The sequence below is a fragment of the Musa acuminata genome, chromosome BXJ3-3, assembly GCF_036884655.1.
Source record: "Musa acuminata AAA Group cultivar baxijiao chromosome BXJ3-3, Cavendish_Baxijiao_AAA, whole genome shotgun sequence".
Lineage (NCBI taxonomy): Eukaryota > Viridiplantae > Streptophyta > Magnoliopsida > Zingiberales > Musaceae > Musa > Musa acuminata.
The window spans coordinates 37,796,431-37,815,800 of record NC_088351.1 but is presented as its reverse complement, the minus strand read 5'-3'; the positions used below and the strand labels follow the sequence as shown (position 1 = coordinate 37,815,800).

Sequence of the window (19,370 nt, the reverse complement as noted above, 5' to 3'; positions counted from 1 at the left end):
CTCGTCCAACGACGTTGTCACCCTTTTTGCACCTCCCCACAGCCCCCTCCTTCCTCGTGCTTAACTCCCAAAAGATATCTATCGATGAGCTTCGAGGGGGGATGGATATGGTCGATGCTCACGTGGCAGCTGACATGGCTCTTGGCCCACAGCTCGTGGCTGGTAAGTTCTTTCGTGCCAACCATCGATTCGATGAACAACTATTAGATCTAATGACACGTAGTGATTGCAATTCAATGTTGGGCAGGTCACGATGACCGAGCTTGGTCTAGGCTATAGGTGCCACGTGTCAGCAACAGGAGGTTCACGTGTGCCGAGCGAACTAGTTGCGACTATAACTAAGTACGTGGGGTTTTAGTAGACAGTGAGAATTAGTCCGAAAGCATTTAAAAAGATAATTTCGCAGTGAGAATCACATTGCAAAATTATATTTTTAATCCTATTTTAGGATTTTTTTTTTTTTGCATGTGATAGCATATGATATTTTCACCGAAACGTAAAAAAAAATAGAATTAAATATTTTATTTTTATAATTATAGAAGGTAAAGTATAATTAACTGAGATGTTAAACATAGCTAATTATAGATGGTAATATGTAATTAACCCATTTTCAGAAGATTATAAAACCTTAACATTATATGGAATATACCTGCAAATCTTAAATGTATCCACATCGATAGGCAATCGTGCTTTTCTTTTAAAAAATGCCTAACGCAAAGATGTATCGTGATACTCAGTTCCATTCACAGAACTAACGTATCTCCTACCAAAGAGTAAGTTGTATTATCATTACCTACAATGGGCAGACAAATGATAATACTTTTATTGAAGAGTATTTGAATATAACTCCCCATGTTCATGCCACAAACTATAAATATGATAATCAATGTACAGTCTTTTGGGTACAAAGCGATAGTATATAATATAGCAAAACAAAGAAATTGCCATCATCTTGAATCCTTTCGTTTTTTATACTCCAACCCTGATCGTCTCTCGTCTGTGACACCGGAAACCATCCTTATGAACTTGTACTGCTGCAAAACAATAATAACTAGAAAATCCCGCAGAGAGGCAAATACAACATTCTCACATGTTGGCATTTGAACCATGGGATGGCTTTTCACTAGCATTGTCAAGATCTTCATAGTGTAAATCTTGGAATAAATCAGTCTCTCTGCATCAACAGAGGCATTTAAGCCCACATTTAATAAGTAGAACGAAAAATATAGGTTCTTAATGGGTATTGCACTCATTGGTACAAAGATAATACGTAATAATTTAGGGTTGTATATGATTACACTGCATAATATTCTGCTATGATGAAAAAATAAAAAATGCATCGGTGAAGACAGGAAGAAACCAAAGGTGAAATGCGAGCTACTGTGACAGCTCGAAGTACCAGTAAGACAAAATGGCATGCATAAACCTTACCTTTTTATTTGTGAAGACCATAACAGATCAAACCCAACAGAATAAATACCATAGTGGAGGATAAACAGAATAAATACCATAGTGGTTGCATGACTTCTATCTAGACTAAAAGTTAGCACAAGTTATAAACAATATAGCATCATATGTTTGCAATCAAAACATGAATTAAACTAACATTTCTAAGGGATACATTATAACAATACAAACATGGATTATATATTTGTGCAAGTAAAATTACCTAGTTGCACATATTCTGCTGTTTGAACACGGTATGTTGATGTCTTAAATTCTCATATGGACACTCATGGAAAATGAAATAAATCGCATAATGCTGAATTCTGTTATATATGTTTTTATTGGCCACAAAATTTTTAGCAGTGCATGGTCAATTGTGATGATATTGACAAATGTTGTAACATCAACAGTCCTGTCCACCTGGATACTAGCTAAGTTTGACCATTTCTTACCATCAGTCTAGATATATGACCATTTAGAGTGTACAAACCAACATTTCTTCACCAACTACCCACCCTAGTTATACAATTCCTATCCATTTGTAATTAAACATGAGTCATAACACATCCTTCTAATGTGTACATTCTTTTTCCGCAAAAGATATACATTTTATTAAACGTTTAACCTTACTAAGTAATTTCCTCACTAAGTAATTTCCTCTTTTTTGTCCTTGTCTCAAAGACGTTTTGAATCCAATTATCATCTCCAATCCACGCAGCATGACTACGAATTTAATACACAATGTATGTTTATTATTCCGAGCAAATTTTACAGAACTAATGTAAGAGATCAACATGCATACATGATTTAAAGGGAAATATGCATTCAATAATGAGTTAATAAAAAAATTTTAGGAAGAGATCCATTATTCTTTCGCAGAAAAAGAGTCAAATACGTTGTACATCTTTTCTCTAATACTAAACAAATTATGATATGAGTAGACATCATGCACATTAAAAGTTGATTCCATCAAGGTTCCAAGTACTGGTTGGTCCTTGTGACTTCTTCTAATACTAATGTAAGAATTTCACAAACATTAACAATTGATTCCATCGAAGATCCAAATAGCAATCGGATAAATACCAATCCAACCAAGAGCTGGTGCCAGTACAGATTTTTTCTGCATATTTATCAATCTGACTAAAGACAGCTACCAATATGTAATAAGATGCTGGCCGATAGCTGTGTGGATCTTTAAAAATGCATGATGTATATGATAAAATGTAAATAAAAAAGGTTTCTTAATGACAAACCCTTGTGCGTTTGGAACTAGGGGCCTCAGGTGGATCTCGACGACTTTGAGAATTACTCAAGTCATTCAAGTTCTCCCCCGCAACCTGTATATGCAAATCATTGAGATTAGTTCCACTAAGCATATGAACACATTTTGCCAGCAGGCAGAAGTGCAACAATAGGAAGATCTTTTTTACATGTGCTGTTGAAGAACCATGACTGGTTGGTGACCCATCTTGGCCTGTCGATGTCGGTTGAGATATGAATGGCATAAGATTCCGCACCAACCTAGAAAAGAATACTCCTTCGTCCTCACCTACACCCGTATGCTCCTCAGGTTGGGAGTTCCTACCTATGTCTGTTTGATCTGTGACAGAACTTCTAGTCATTTCCTGATGACTACTACTTCCAACCACAACTTGCTCTCCAGGGAAAATTGACTGCAGCCACTGATCCAATCTGCTCGCCAGCTGAGAAATATGGCCAAGCTCTTCGGTGTTACTTGTGCTATTACTGGATGGTGGCCCCTGTTGGCCTGCACTAATGAAGTCCCTTAAAGACCCTGAAAAGTAAATTATTCAGATGCTATCATCCCTTCTAGTTTACTAACAGTGAATGGCAAACTCTGAACCCAAAACACACTCTAAGAATCTACTCAACATGGACTGTTTAATCTAGTCAAATTAATACAACAAGTAGAGTGCATGGCCCTTTTAGTGAGAACTACTTGTGAAAATACTAAAGATAATACATGATGCAATAAGATACTGAATATAACAGATTGTCAAATAACATTCTAGAAGGACTGTAATTACTGTAAAGGCTTTACCATCCAGCAATTACTGTATTCATTTTCGAATGGAGTGTATCCATCACTTTCATCTGCTTTTGCGAATGTAAAGTGTCTCAAAGCCAAGTTACAATATAAGGTCATAATTTAGGCACCTCAATGTTTTGATTGTAATTCTAGTAGCTCTCCTCACATTCTTTAACATAAATAATGAGATTCATGAAGGCTCTCCCTCTCCACAGTTATTCAACTAAACAATGTGTACTATTACCCTATTTTGTTTTATCTTGTTCATTTTACCCACCTTGTCCTGCTCCCTTTTATTTTAACATTTCAGCTGATTTGTGCCAGAATGCAACACGATGCAAAATGCAAGTTGAATAGTGTCATTGATCTTCTAGCACTGAAACTTACTGTCCAAATTGTGACGTATACATATCATCTGCTAATTCAACAGCCATTGAAAACCTTCCCTAGCTCTCCATTTGCTATCTAGTCACTTCGTGACTATAGTACACAAAGCTAGAGGCATATGATCCCATGAGACAAAAAGACTATTATAACTTCCAAGAACATGTCTTTTAGAAGTCACCGAATTAGCTAAAATGTGTATTAAAAAATTCTCAGAAATATAGTGTTAAGAATTATCAGTTAAAATTTCAGCACCTAACAAATCGATACAGGAACAAGGAGAGGGGGAGAGAGCGAGAGCGAGAGAGAGAGAGAGAGAGAGAGAGAGAGAGAGAGAAGGGGGAGGGAGAACTAGTGCAACACTAACCTTGATACGAAGCTGATTCATTTACTGAGGGGTTAAACTCCGAAAATAAAGGAACGGCATTTGCAGGCGTGCTGTCGATATCATTAATAAAATTTCCAATGGTGGATTCTAGGTTTTGTGCATGCATAGTGGATCCAATATTTGCTTGCTCTTCAGCATTATGGCCATCGTGATTTATCTCATTAGATGATTCAGTGCCCCTAGCATCATCCAGACTCCCAGTAGCAACATGCTGAACCCTTGCTAGAAGAGGGTAGATTAGCCCAACTGCACTAGAACCAGATGGATCAGAGGTAGAGCGGTTGACTCCACCAGGTACTGCAACCACTGTTCTTATGGGCAACACTCTTACTCCAGACTCTTCAGAAAGAGATGCATTATTTGAAACCCCTGAAAATGCTTGAGGAGCAGCATTTGCAGCAGAAGAATTTCTTGTTGGATTTGTGGTTTCTTGCTGTTGTTGTCCACCCTGCTCAGTTTGGTTATGAGGGGAAACAGGTACTGGCCGACCTAGTGGCAGTAATGGTTTCATCATCTATGTGGTCAGAGGCATTTAAGAAACAAAAGCATAAAGCAGTAAGTGCTTAAAGATTGAGAAAAATCTAATATACCGGCACGGAAACGTATGCTGATATTTCCTGGAACCAATGAAGGACCAAGTGGTTCACCTTGTGAACCATGACCAGCATATGTAGCTCCCACACGCGGACTAAAACTTGATCCTGGATAGAAAGGAACAGGCTGCAACAACCAAGTTTAGTCATACAGAAATTAATTGAAAACAAATTGATAGAATGGAATTGTTCAACCTGAACCATCACAGGATTTGGACCAGATGCAGAGATGAAAACCGCTGGTCCAGCATTAATTACAGCTTCAGACTGCATATGACAAACTTCATTAAACAACAAGCACATTTGGAATATTTGGAAAGAAAGCTGCTTATGAAACCTACTGGTGTTTGACCCAAGCGCAATGTCATTGTTGTGCGACCCAGCTCTAGAAGTAAGGACCCTAAATTTTGCAACAGAACTCCTGATCTGAACACACTGTTTTGAAGTCTTAAACGCACAAGTGGATCGGTCAAATTTACTTGATCCTCTAGACCTCTTGCAAATTGCTGTATCAAACAAGAAGATAACATCAACTATCACAAAGATACAAAAAGAGAATTACTGTATGAATAAGAAAATCAGTTTTTCCTAATTACAAAATGCTTAGGATCAAATATTAAACCATAGATTCTGAATGTAAGTCCCAAGAGCTTAACACAGAATACTAGAAACAGCCTTCTACTTGCCTATACAAATTTATCAAGACATGCCGAGAATATAGAGAGAAGTAACAGAACACCAAGTGCAAGTCAGCTTGAATCATTAAGATATCCAAAACCTTGACAATGTTTGCAGCAAATAAAAAAGTCAAAATCATACAATGATCTGATGCCTGATTTTCTTATACCTTCATTGTCTCATCAATGACTATCTGAAAATTACTGTCCAACACACTCAATATACAGCCTAATCAGAGCTTTTCAACAAAATGATATTTGATCGAATAAAAAATTAGTGGGTAGTAATAGTGAAATGCCCAACATCAAGCCAATTTACTTGATCCTCAATACCTTTGACTACTATACAATGTTGTAAAAAGTAATTAGTAACCACCAAATCATAACACAGTTGGAACTAAAACTACAACAATTCAAGCAGTGACATAGTCCTGGACATATCACTTGAATCCTTCACTTAGACAGCTCATCCAAATAGTTGCCCTTAAAATTGCTGCTCAAGGCTGCCAAGGTTAGCTAGAGACTTTCACACATAACTTGTAATTTTATGTAAATCGATCCTTTTAAGCATCCAACAGTAACCATTTGTTTTATATATCTCTATCCTAGCTACTTGTGTATAAGAAAAACCTTTAACTCCAAATCCCCAAGAACATTTACTGCACCACCACATGTTCAAATTAAAAAAATGTACTTGCGATCAAGGTTCACAAAACTGGTCGGACCAAAGTTTGAAAGCACAACTATGCTACAAACAGAATGCAAGAATTTCGTAGAAACTTATGCATAATTTCTTTCTTTGTCAAAATTCAACTTGATAAGAACCACAGAAAATGAATACATACAGATATGTAACCATCAGCCTGTTCCATTAGTAGTTGTCTTGTAGAAAGCAGTACTTCTACCAAAGATGCTGGACTAGGTAGACCACCCGGACTAAAAGACTGGTGAAACTGAAGGCTATCATTGTTCATGTAAGCAGCGCTTGCTTCATTTCTGTGTTCCCCACCTACCAAAGAATATGAGTTTAGTTATCTGAAAAGCTAAAACCTTACAAGAAAGTGAACCTGGTTAGTTTGTGAAGAATTGTACCATTAGCACTTAAGCCTTCCCTCGTAAACTCATCCCTCATGAAGCCCAAATACTGATGTATAGTGGTCAAAGAATCAGGTATTACCTGCAGAAATGTGAACTTATAAGAAAGTATATACAGAAAGGGATAGCCGATCAAGCATAGTAAGTTTGGATTTTTAAGTCTGTGCAGTCAATAAAATGTAAATAGCTTGTTTACAATCAGAAAACAAATTTACAATACACCTTTAGCAAACTTACCGTTGGCTGCTCAGACCCCAATGGAACTGCAGAGTGAAATTGGTTAGGAACCTGCCCTGAACCAAGCTCAATACCTGGATAATCAACAGATGCTCCTGCGCTCAAATTCTGCCCAGCAATATGTTAGTCGTTTATAGTGGAATATCAAAATCAACAAATTTTTCTTAATGATAAAATGCAAGCAAGGAGTAAGATTTACCCTAAGATTGGGGCCTGAGGTCTGGGATCCGGTATTTCTTGTCGCAACAGCATTTAAGATGCTGGATATAATCTGCTCAAGAAAATAGCATGTTTAACCATGATAAAGTGAAAGTAATTCAAGCTCCTGCTGAAGCAGAGGGAAAACAAATAGCTACTACTGGCAACATTACCTGAGAAAGTTGAGTACGATGATCACCTTGACCAATATTAACAGTCTCAAATACTAAGGTACGAGTTGATTGACTACCATGATTACGAGAAGCATCTGATGAAAAAAATCACTTTGTTACATTTCTCTTCTCAAATCCTGATTCTCTAATGTAGATAAGTCCTGAGGTGTTTTGAAATGCTAATGGAGAAACCAACAACAGAAGAGAAACATATACTAATTACATATAAGATTATTGCCACGGCTACAATACAAGAGATCAAGCACTGAATGATCTCCATTTAATATGTCAATATGTTCCTAGTGTGAATTGCATCTTCTAACAAACTTATTATACCATAACTCCATCAATTAGTATAAGAAAGAAATATATTTTGCAACTTGAACTTCTAGCATCATTAAGGCATCTGATCTTCAAGAAGAAGCATAAAAAAGTTCAAACAGTTCTTACTCTATTCGACAAACTGCATAATGAGCAGCCGATTTCAAGATGGGATGTTAGGCTCAGTATAAAAAATGAAGAGGTTCAAAAAGAACACCGAATTAAAAGTACTGGTATCGATAGTAAAACCGTGTTTGAACTTAAAAGATCAAACCTGACTGGCCTGATGCACCTTCATGTCCCATCTGACCTGTTGATGGTGATGGCGTGGACTGATGTGGTTGTCTAACAACCAGATGCAAGGTGTGACCATCTTCAACATCTTAATCATCCTTTTTTAAGGAACCCGATTCAGAAGTTATTTAATTCAAGAGACCATCAGAAGAACAAGATAAGATATAATATGTTCTTGTGTTCTTTTCAAACCATCCTCTACTCTAAAGAATAGATCCAATAAAAAAGGCCTGTAAGTGCCCTCATGCAGAAGGTTTATAACAAAAATTTTAAAAATAAGTACGAATGTCAAAAAAGTATCAAAGATTAGGCAGCTTAATAATGTAAGTTCTACAATATATATCGTGATATTTGCAACACAGTTTAGCCTCATCAACGTTTTACATAGAATATCTACTTCTGCAAAAAGTTCTACACCTAAGACTTGTTGTGCTGTGCAGAAGTTACATTCAGGAATCACATGTTCTACAATCATAAAGAATAAATTTATCATTTTTTGGGTCAAGAAAGCACAAATAATGCTTTGAAGTAGCAGAACAAAGTCTCTCCATCAAGGGTTCTGATAAGTGAAAAGGTTCAAACTGCCACATGTAGTCAACACATTTCAATTAAAGAATTTTACCGGACAGCAAAAACTTAAAAAAAATATCTAATAAATCCAATTCAAGCAAAGATTGCATTGACCACTTGACATGGCAGGATACCATGTCAGCGTTTAGCTGGATGGCATGTGCTGGTAATGCCATGAATGTGCCAGTAACATGCCCACATCTGAAGATAGGCAAGATACTGCCGCGCACCTGTGCCCACTGTCCACACCAGTGCTAGTACCCACTGCTAGCTACATTCCCAACAACAGAAATCCTTGAATAGACAAAAGATTTGATCAAAATACTAGGACTACTCAAAATATAAGCATATCAGCTATAAAATTTTCAGTAGAGAACAATCAAAATTTCAACCAGTTGTAATTATTATTTTTAAATTGCATTTTGCTTATAAACACACATAACTAAGGCAATATTAACCAATATTGAGCTATAAACAACTTAACAACAAAACTAAAAACCTGGCATTTGCATGACTAAGATGTTAAATCATGCTCCCCTTAATCCACCTTACATTTCCCAAATATCCATTTTGGTGTCACTAAGTGAGAAAGGATAGAGATCTGCCAACGGAAGAAAAAAATCAATAAATAAAAACGAAAGACACAATGGAATTGATGATAAGACGATATGAGAAACCAAAATAGCCTACAACAGTTATTAGCATGGTAACATAAGAAAACAAAATCACCAGCGTATTTCAATTCTCAAGATAGGCCATGATAGTGATAGAGAATAAGATGTTAATAAAATTAACTAGCCTTCTCTATGCATATGATGGATTCTCTGGAAAAGCTTAAAAACAAAATATGTGCACAAGATGCAGTACACCTAAACATCATCAGATCTTATGAATCAAGAAGCAAGCATGAATAATTGGCAAGGAAAGTAAGTTATGTGATAAAAACAATACAACGTTCTGGAAGGAATCATGTCTGTGCGTCCAGACAAGCATATCCAAAACTGATTTCAGTAAGAAAAATGGAAGAGAACATCAACATATTACCAAGTTAAGCATTAGTACCCAAAGTAGAAGATACCCTAAAAATTTCAAGCAAGATTTTAGAACACGGTCTCATATTAATACCGCACCCTGGGTGGACCAATACGGTACAGGTACAATCAGGCATACCATGTGTTAGTTCACTCCTATGCCGACCAGTATGGGTCTGGCTGGAGGAGGAAGACACAGAGCAAGAGGAGGAAGAGGAAGAGGGGCAGAACAAGAGGAGGAGGAAAATGATATGGTGGCAGTGATGCAACGGAAGAGCAGAGAGCGGTGAATTGGTAGGAGGAGGTGGTGGCGGGTAACACAGCAAGGGGAAGGTGAAAAAGGAGAAAAAGAAAGAGATACAACCATAAAAAACCAGTTGTCTGACAGCCATCGTTTAAAAAAATAAAAAAAGAAATACAAATACCAAGCAGTAGGCTTAGCGCCTCGTACTATTTGGAACCAAGTTGTTTACCATCCAGTATGCCTGATGTAGTTTGCTCACCAGGCGGTGTAGTTTGCTCACCAGGCCTTACAACCCCTATCGGACTGGTTGGGTCCAGTTCGTGTCCTGGAATGGATCAGTATTTTGAACCTTGATTTCAAGAATGTGCTTGAAGTGCATGTTTGAGAAGTTAAAAGTATACCATCTAGAGATGACACCAATTAAATGGGGCTGTAAGTTTGTAATGCAGTTTTTCTGCCCTTGCCTCACACACACAAAAAAAGAAAAGAATGGTTATTCACTTATTCTCCAATCACATTTAGTAATCTCATTAGATGACAAACAACATCATCAAAACAACCAAAAAAAGGATACGATATGCAGAAAGGATTTCATCATCCTTCAAGACTTTTCCACGGCAGATTAGGCGCTGTTGTTCTGATATTACCCCAGTGACAGTAGCTATTTGTTCCTTCAATTTTGGAATTGGCACCTGCCAAGCGAATATATTAATATAGTGAAACATGAACATGATGCAAACTTCAGAATAATGAGACTAGAAGTTGCAAGATCTTGAATGTTCATAATGAATGACAGCACAACAGCACTTTGATGAGACTAAGATAGAACAGGTAAATTAGATGTGTTAAATATGCCTGATTAATTGTAATGCCGGTCTGGTTTGAGAATTTTAAAGTGCTTCTCTAGATGATATTACTATCACACTTGAGAACCATTTTGGACAAAACAGATAATGGTTTTAAACAAAAAAGGCAAAATTTTGCAAATATAGATGACACAATATACAAATATTTCTATTGTCATCTTATTGATGATTTATTGTTGCAACATATGTAATGGTTTGGATGGGAAACAATAATTGTATTATAGTAATTGCATCTAAAAGCATCTTATAGTTTGTTCCCTGCTTTCTCTGTAATAGTAAGTCACCAAGAAATTCTTGCTGAACTTTCAATTCATCATTAGCAGTTTTTGCAATAGATTCAGCTCACCTTCCATATCTTGCCAGGTGAGTGAGAGTTGAGAGATTTCTGAAAGAATGCTTCCATCTTATTCAAGTATATTGTGAATAGGAAAGTACTTGAAATTTCCAACCAAAACTGTCAGATTTTTCTGTTTATATGAGAAACTTGTTTATACAGATTGGCTAATCTAGGATAAGGAAACACTAGTTGATTCATTGTAGACTGTAAAAAAGACCTGTGTTTGAGTATTTAACTTTTGGCAAGCCATATATTTATGGTAAACAATATAGATGAATCAGTTAAATCCAAAGTCTCCAATGTACAGTCAACTCCAGGTATCCTTGTTTGACTCAAGAATATGCATTTCCAATTTAATTGTAGAAAAAAATAAGAGTAGCAACCCTTATTTAGATTTGTTAGATGAAATAGTTCACATGTTTTGACTCAAAATAAAGTTCATAGCAAAATGAAAAAGTTTCGACTCAATGGGAAAAACTTATTCAGTTTTATGCTTCTGACATAATGTTTCTTTACCTAACTGTGTTGCATACATTAAATACGTCTGAGCAGGTAAAAGCTTAACCAGCAAAAAATATGAAAGAATGTAATGACAAAGCATGTAGAGGCAACTTTCTACAAACTTCTGCAAAGTCATGAAATGATTATGCTATTATAACATTAACAACTTCATACATGTACCTTTTAAGGAAACTACATATATGCGCCTGTTTCAGAACAACTTGTGAAAGGGCATCCATGTGTATTTCAATGCTTTAAAAGACATACATGAAACTTCTGACTTTGCATGAAAGACACAGAATCTCTTATATGGTTTGTAGAACATTCAAGATTATTGTTGACGGCACTGGTGTATACTGACAATACCATGCTGAGTCGCTACAAGCCATACCAGTTGACATGCCACCTGTGCCACACCCAGCATGAAGTTGGCCTTGCTGGCTTGGTATGTTCCACACATGCCAAGCCAACATGACTATAAATGCAATCCTTGGCAAGATCAACCAAACTAGGGCCAACATTGAGCTAGGCAAACTTGGCTAGATAGAACCTGACCCATTTGGAGTCCGACTTAGTTGGGATTAGGACTTATAAGGCACTACGAAGAAAATGGATAATTTGGTATACCTTTAACCAGATTTGACAAACATTTGATTGTGTGATACCCCATGGTTGTTGGGGATTGTTTATAAAGCTTGATGGGACAATCACTGATAATTTTGGTTTAAGCATTTTAGACCACAGTCTAAGTTCATTATACAAGGCCAGTGGTCTAAAGTGGGTCTAGTACTTTGCATACACCAATAAGTTGGGTTAGTAGGAAAGACTTACCTGTGAAACTAAATGAAACCACCACCAGTGCCACACTCGTCACAACCACTCCCCCCCCCCCTCCCCTTCTCTCTCTCTCTCTCTCTCTCTCTCTCCCCTGCTGATCATCCTAGGTGAGACCTTCGTGCATCAGGCTGCCCTTTGGATCCTAGTTGACTTCCACAAATTTTGGGCTTCTCACAACACTCTGTAAATGATTTCAAAAAGCTCTTATGTCAAAATCAAATTATAGCTATCCCATGCAATCTCAAATCTTGAAGCCAATCCCAAAATTAACTCCCATCTTTTGCACAGTATTTAGGTTTACTTGTGTAAATGAACGCATATATTTAACAAATGATACTAACACACAAAAACACAGAGTCACAAACACATACATGGACTGTATGTATGTATATGCAACCCACGAATAAGGATAGAGGACACCATGCAGGGTGTTTAAAGACTATGTGACTTTTAGATGTTATGTTTTAAGTGAGCAATTTATACAAACACAAAAAAAAGGCTTGAAAATTAATTTCATGATAAAAGCACCATTTCCAAGGAAATAAGAGTTGAAAATCTCATGTGAAGTAATGAGATAATTTGTGTCTTTAGATGTTAGAAAAATATAATAGTAATTGCAAGATCAATAAACATATTAACAAGCAATTGAACAAAATATTGAGGAAAAGGAATAAAGAAATATAATAACCTGCAATAAACTTCATGAACAAAAACGAAGCACTTACAGACTTGTCTACTCGCAAAGTGTATGTTTGAGAATCCAATGTTTTAATTTTTATCTCAACGGTGCTCTCAGAATCTTGTGCAACATCTATACACGACGTAGTTGCTTCAGATGGATCATTTGTCCCCATACTCCCCTCAAAAGAACTATATAATAGATGTCATTAAAAGCAGCATCAATATATTAATATACACGACATCAAGGATGCTATATGAACACAATAAAGAGTTACTACACTGCTAGGCATTAAAAGAATTGAAAGAGACTCTTATTATTTACCAACATGGATTAGTGAGTTACTCTACCGCTAGGAAAAAACAAAGCTATCAAAGCCATTAAAAGAATTGGAAGAGACTCTTAATTTATTATTTACCAACATGGATTAGTGTGAAACCGATTCATTCTGCTATAGCTGGAACTACAGTATCCTTATCCTGTATCTACTAATGTAAAGATGACAAAGCAGCATGTCATAAATTAAGCAGCACGAAGAAATGTTGAGTGCTGGTATTATGTCAACACAACACATACCAACGAATATGACAAAGCGATGTGATTCACCGAAGTGCCGCTTGGGCGCTCACCTGAGCCCAAGCGCTAGTGTAACACAAGAGATTGAAATAGAAAGGGGCCCAGGCAAGGAGGGCACTGACCTAAAGGCGAATACAATGGAATCGATCAGTGCCCGATGGTAGATGTGAAGGCAAAAGACATGATCAATCATCGGAAGACAAAGAGTTAAGAGTTTTGAAGGAAGGGGAATTGGGGGATGATAGAAGCCGATCCCTTTTGCTCTCTCTCTCTCTCTTTCACGAACGACCTTTTCTCACGCCCAAATCACGATGTGTGATGGACAAATGTGAATATACATGCAATAAGTAGCGCACTAATTATTAAATCACAATAAGTAACACACTTGGTTCCAATTCCGTTGCACCAAGACACCAATGACTCACCCAATTCTAGATTTGGGTCAAGAATCATCCTATCGAATAGGATTGAGCTCAAATTACAAGTCAACTCAAGTGTAGTGATCAAAGAATCACATCATTATGAATAGTATATATATATATATATATATATAATTGAATACAAATGTGCAAATACTATTGGAGCTCAACTCATATCTGGATTCGCTTGATCTAATGTCATATGGAAGATTTTGAATGGTCAAATTAGGACATGACTATATGTACATTGACATGGAATCAACCTATTTAGGTAAACTTTATATCGCTTCTCATCTTAAGGCTAATACAGTCATTTCAAATCGGCTATATGATTTCAATTTGATATTTTTTATTTTTATGAACATATTTATCAATCATGATATTTTTTATATTTTATTATTCTAAAGCACATCACTTCACTCAAACGAGTGCCTAACGCCTCGGACATTTTAGGACCTTGACGCCTAATGCTTTTAAAAATATTAATTTATTATTAAATTCTAGTAGGACTCAACTAATATAACAAGAATGTCCAACCATGCATAAGCTTGTTTGATAACTCCTAACCAAAATATGGGCGCAACATTTATGCCAACCTATACAAGGTTTCTGCCAGCCAGCATATGTTTGTTCCAAGCCAAAGCAACGACAAATACCGTGTCAGCAAAATATCGATACAAACCAAATTTGGATACATGCAAAGCACAACATGGGTACTCATGCGATAACATGCAAGAAGAATTACACAGAAACGTTGCCCGATTTGCCCTAAGAATTTCAAGGTAAAAGTGTAAGGGACAAGAAGGGGGGGCATCACATGAAATTGAAAAGGCATTAGACCAGCCAAAGTGAATAGTTTGTTCAGGAAAAGTAGTAAACATAAATCAAGGATTCAATCGAGAGCTATGTCAAAAGCACATAATTCTACTGTGAATCACATTCGGTAATATATTTGCAAATCTAAAAATGCAAAACGAATTTACAAGATCATTAAATGACCTACTGATCATGAATGTTTCTCACAACAAGATGCATTACAAAAGAAAGGGAAAACTTATAAACTGCAGCTTAGAAACAAAATCCTAGAGGTTTAAGTACAACAATGAAAACTAATGGTGGAACAAGTCTCATAATGGAGAACGTGACTTTTGTTAACCCTGCTACTCCTAATGCCTTGATAAAAGATAATACAGTTTCCCATACCAGAACTTTCACCTTGAGACGGTAAGATGACACTTTTAAATAACACATTTTCTAACAATTCAGACATCATATTAGCTTGTATAATTCAAAACACTGGCAAAGAAAAAGCATTGTCAGTAGGTTGAGTTTTATAAATATTGTAGTTCCATCATATTCCAAACATTATACCAGTACCTATTAGACAGGTAAATTCATCCCAAAATGCACCTCTTTTTCTTAACATATTTCACAGTTCATACAAGTTATTTTAAGACAAAATTGTCTGGTTGTGCAAGGAGCACATATCTCCTTAGCAAGATAACAGCAGGGTTCATGCATCGAAGATTCCTTCAAAAACTCCAATGGCATATTCATTACCCATCAATTATCAGATACATCAGAATAATTTAGCATAAGTATGTAAAAACCTCAATAATCGTACTATATATATTTATGAATGATCATTTCTCAGCAATATGCTGCATAAATGCAAGATCAAGTTATTATTAACAGCTTGATGTTTGTTTTCGTACTCTATATACACACGTGCACATAGACTACCCAGTTATTCAAGGAGAAAAGGAAAACTTAAGCCTATATCACCATACAGCTACACGCAATACAGATCCTAACTAAAATGTTCCTCCATCAACTGTCATGGCTAGCGTGCCCATACAAGAAACATACTAGGCCCTGGTACCGGTTGCTTGAAAACGTCGGTGAGGAAGTAAGGAACATAAGCACTTCCACAATCCACCTCCTCATGTTTTTCTCTATTTCTTTCAAAGAAATTCCTCAGCTCATGCTCGGTACGTACCCAAGCTGAGACAAAAATCTCCATCCGTCCCAGCGAATCATCCTTATCTTTCACTTCCACAAAACGAACTCCTAAATTACACGATGTTTTATGCATCTGAACAAATCAAAACCACGAAGACAGAAAACCCTAACACCCCCATAAGCACATCAACGATCTCAACACGTTCATCCGCCTATGCCATAACTCCACATCGCCGAGACTAGCATCGAAGATTGCAATCATCAACAAGACTAGAAGTTCCCAACAATCCGAATCGCCGAACCACGAAAAGAGACCCCAAGAAAAGTGATCCCCTATATCCTAAGCACGGATCCAATTAAAAACAGGATGAAGAAACGCAAAAGCATCGGTTCAGATCTTCGTTACCTAAGACGATCGCCGAAGGAGGGAGGGAGAGGCACCCTCGACGACGCAAAGAGGCGGCGTAAGCCGAAAGTGGGGAATTGGAATTGCGCAGGGCCTCACTCGAGTTTAAAGTGAGACAGAAAATTTTTGTTTTATTTTCTCTCCCTTTTTTTTTAATGGCCTTTCTTATGGTCCTTTTACATTTATATCCTTACATAGTTTGGAAATAGCATATTCAAAATTACATATTTTAATAATATATTACCAAATACTGAGTCCTTGCAAATATTAAAAGTCAAATATTACTGATCATGATCAGCATTAATTTAAATTTGTATATTAATGATTTTTTACAATGTAGATATTGATCATGTTAAATAGTCGAAGGAGATACTTTGGTCCATCGATTTGACGAGGTGGAACAGTTGGATTGAGAATGGCGGGCGGATGATGACTTTGAGAGGTGAGAGAAACCATAGTATCCGTGATCAATGGGAATTGAACTCGTTGCCCGAGCCAATATGTCGGTGATTTGGGTCAACCATGGGCCGAATCATTTCGATGTCTCCAAACTGAACTAACTACTTAAAAATTTATATTATAATTATTATAATTATAAAAAAAAAATATCTAACTTAATTTATCCAGTTTTATTATTATAAATATAAATATATATAATTTTAATATTTCGGTTAGTGATGTCAAATAGCATCGATAATGACATATGACAACGTTGTTGGGGTCATTGTTATGGATGAGAATATTGACGATGAAAAGTGAAAACTGCTTTGTATCTACATCGATACCGATATAGTTGCCAAGTAATATTGCTCTACATCTATATTGGCGTCACTTTCGTTGCTTGATAAATGCGTTGATGTCGACGCACATAGAGTAACGAAAAAGTCACTTGAGTGATTGTTGTAAATAATGAGAGCGATAACGAGAGATGAATGTTGGTTGACAATTACGTCAACGTTAATGTAAATATAAAGGCACCCTCATCTCTTGTCATCGCTCTTCTCATCCATAATAGCCACCTGAAAAGATCATTTCACCATTCTATATATGTGTCAACGTTGATGAGTAATGGTGCTTTACATTTTCATCGATGTTGACGCAGTTATCGAGTGGCACCAGGAGTGGTGGACTATGTCAACACAGATACTGAACGACCCTCACCTCTCATCATTATTCTTTTCATCCACAACAGTCACTCGTGACCCTCAACGACACCGATGTCATCAATCACCACCAATTAAATCACTAAAATTATATTTTTACATTTTATTTTCGTTAGTAAAACGGATGATGTTAGAGTAACCGAACCTTGATGTTTCATTTTTATAACTACGAAAAATCTAATATAAATCTTTAAACCGAATAAAACATGGGCTTGGGTTATTATTGGCAAGCCCAATGTCTATGGTTATATCTATGGATCAGTAAAATCCAATCCAACCTGTGCAGAGTAGCAACATGGGTTAATGGCAAGCATGTTTGTTTCCTTGGATTAGTTTGTGAAGGCTAAGATAGAAGAGAGAGCAACATGGCACATCAGTTCCCAAAGCTGTTAATGCTTTCGGTGAAGCTATCTATTGCAATCGTAGTGATTATGAAAACCGATGAAGGAGTTTCTCATTGTTTTCAAATATATGAAAGCAATGGACTTGATTGAAAAAATGACCAGAGTTTCAAGGGACTTAAACAATAATCTAATTGAGTTTTTCTACTTCTATGTGGGGTTTGATCTCAAATTGATATTTGGTCATTTGTTCTTTTTCTTCACCAATGGGATTTGTTTCTATGGAATATAAACAAAGATTTGGTTAAGTGTTTCTACTGAATTTATTTTACCAACTCTTTCTCTACGGGGTTTGATTTCAGATTAAAATTTACCATTTTATTTTTCCCCTCCTAATGACTACTTTCAATTTTAGCTTGTCATAGTAAAAAATGATCAGAGGATATTATTTTTATGGGATATAAACATGTATATAGCTTTGTTGTTCGACTTCCTTAACTAATTTGGAAAATAAAATATTCATATTTATAATATTTAATATAAAATTTATGATCCTCCAAGCATTATGAACTCTCACAAGTCTTCTTATTATCAGCACTCATTTAAAAAAGGTTAGTATAACCACTATTGATAGTATTAATAATTACCAAATTTAATTTAAAAGTTAAATGCAAAATACCAAAAACATTCTTATTTTTGTTACAAATGGTAAGTAATCCAAGATGACATCTCATACATAAATTTATTATTATGGTTAATATGGATATTATTAAACTTTATGTTGATTATTAAGTTTTTAAAATGTATTATTATTTATAATTTATAAGATATGAAATCAATAATATTTTATGAATCTAAATATTAGATCAAATATATATATAATATAATATTATTAAGATGAGAATATTGAGCTGAATGTACAGAACTATTAGGAAAGATATTAAAAGAAATATTTTTATTCGTTAATAATAATATATTAGTTTAATTAATAATAATAATTTAATATAATATGAGCATGTACTTATAAATAATTAATATTAGTAAGGGATAGAGAAATATAAATAAAGATCTTTAAGTACTTTGAACTTACTTAAGATATCATTATTTATAGATCTTAATGACGATAAAAATCGATGTAACTGATCTAAAATAATTGAGACTTATAGTTTTATTATTATTATTATTACTATTATTATTTAAAAAATATATAATAATAATAATAATTATTATTATTAAAGATTATTTAGTAACTATAACGACATATTTATAAGTTTTTGGTTATATATATATAAACATAAATTTACATATATATATATATATATATATATATATATATAATGTGTGAACTTGGAAGTATATATAATATTTATTTTTAGATTGTGACATTTTAAATAAAAACAGAAAATAATTATTTTTAAATCAATATTACACGTTTAATCTCGTTTCTTTTTCGGTAAAGGCGTTCATAAAGGCGGTCGCGTTTTATTGAATCGACTTTATTCCCCGTCCGTTAGATTCCGATCCAAAGGTTAGCCTATATAAAAGCGCCCTTTAAACATATCATCCCCAAATTCTTCTCAAC

At 35.5% G+C, this 19,370-nt stretch overlaps 1 protein-coding gene across 6 annotated transcripts; it reads right to left on the bottom strand.

Annotated features, from left to right (window-relative positions):
• Positions 1-799: 799 nt before the first annotated feature.
• Positions 800-16,420, bottom strand: LOC135581153 (ubiquitin-like domain-containing protein CIP73). Of its 6 annotated transcripts, none has more exons than XM_065143264.1 (17): positions 10,103-10,259; positions 9,931-10,026; positions 8,926-9,027; positions 8,561-8,720; positions 7,837-7,944; positions 7,242-7,336; positions 7,070-7,141; positions 6,871-6,978; positions 6,631-6,715; positions 6,384-6,547; positions 5,203-5,367; positions 5,057-5,128; positions 4,859-4,988; positions 4,248-4,757; positions 2,877-3,241; positions 2,700-2,783; positions 800-1,174 (listed from the first exon to the last, which is right to left on the bottom strand). In XM_065143264.1, exons 5-17 carry the CDS (start codon positions 7,865-7,867, stop codon positions 1,166-1,168), a joined length of 1,890 nt encoding a protein of 629 aa, XP_064999336.1. In that variant the 5' UTR covers positions 7,868-7,944; positions 8,561-8,720; positions 8,926-9,027; positions 9,931-10,026; positions 10,103-10,259; the 3' UTR covers positions 800-1,165. The 6 variants fall into 6 exon arrangements, with proteins under 6 accessions (XP_064999336.1, XP_064999335.1, XP_064999334.1 ...); XM_065143263.1 differs by having other exon boundaries at positions 8,561-8,697; XM_065143262.1 differs by lacking the exons at positions 8,561-8,720; positions 8,926-9,027; positions 9,931-10,026; positions 10,103-10,259 and adding exons at positions 10,276-10,393; positions 12,968-13,112; positions 16,285-16,420.
• Positions 16,421-19,370: the final 2,950 nt, after the last annotated feature.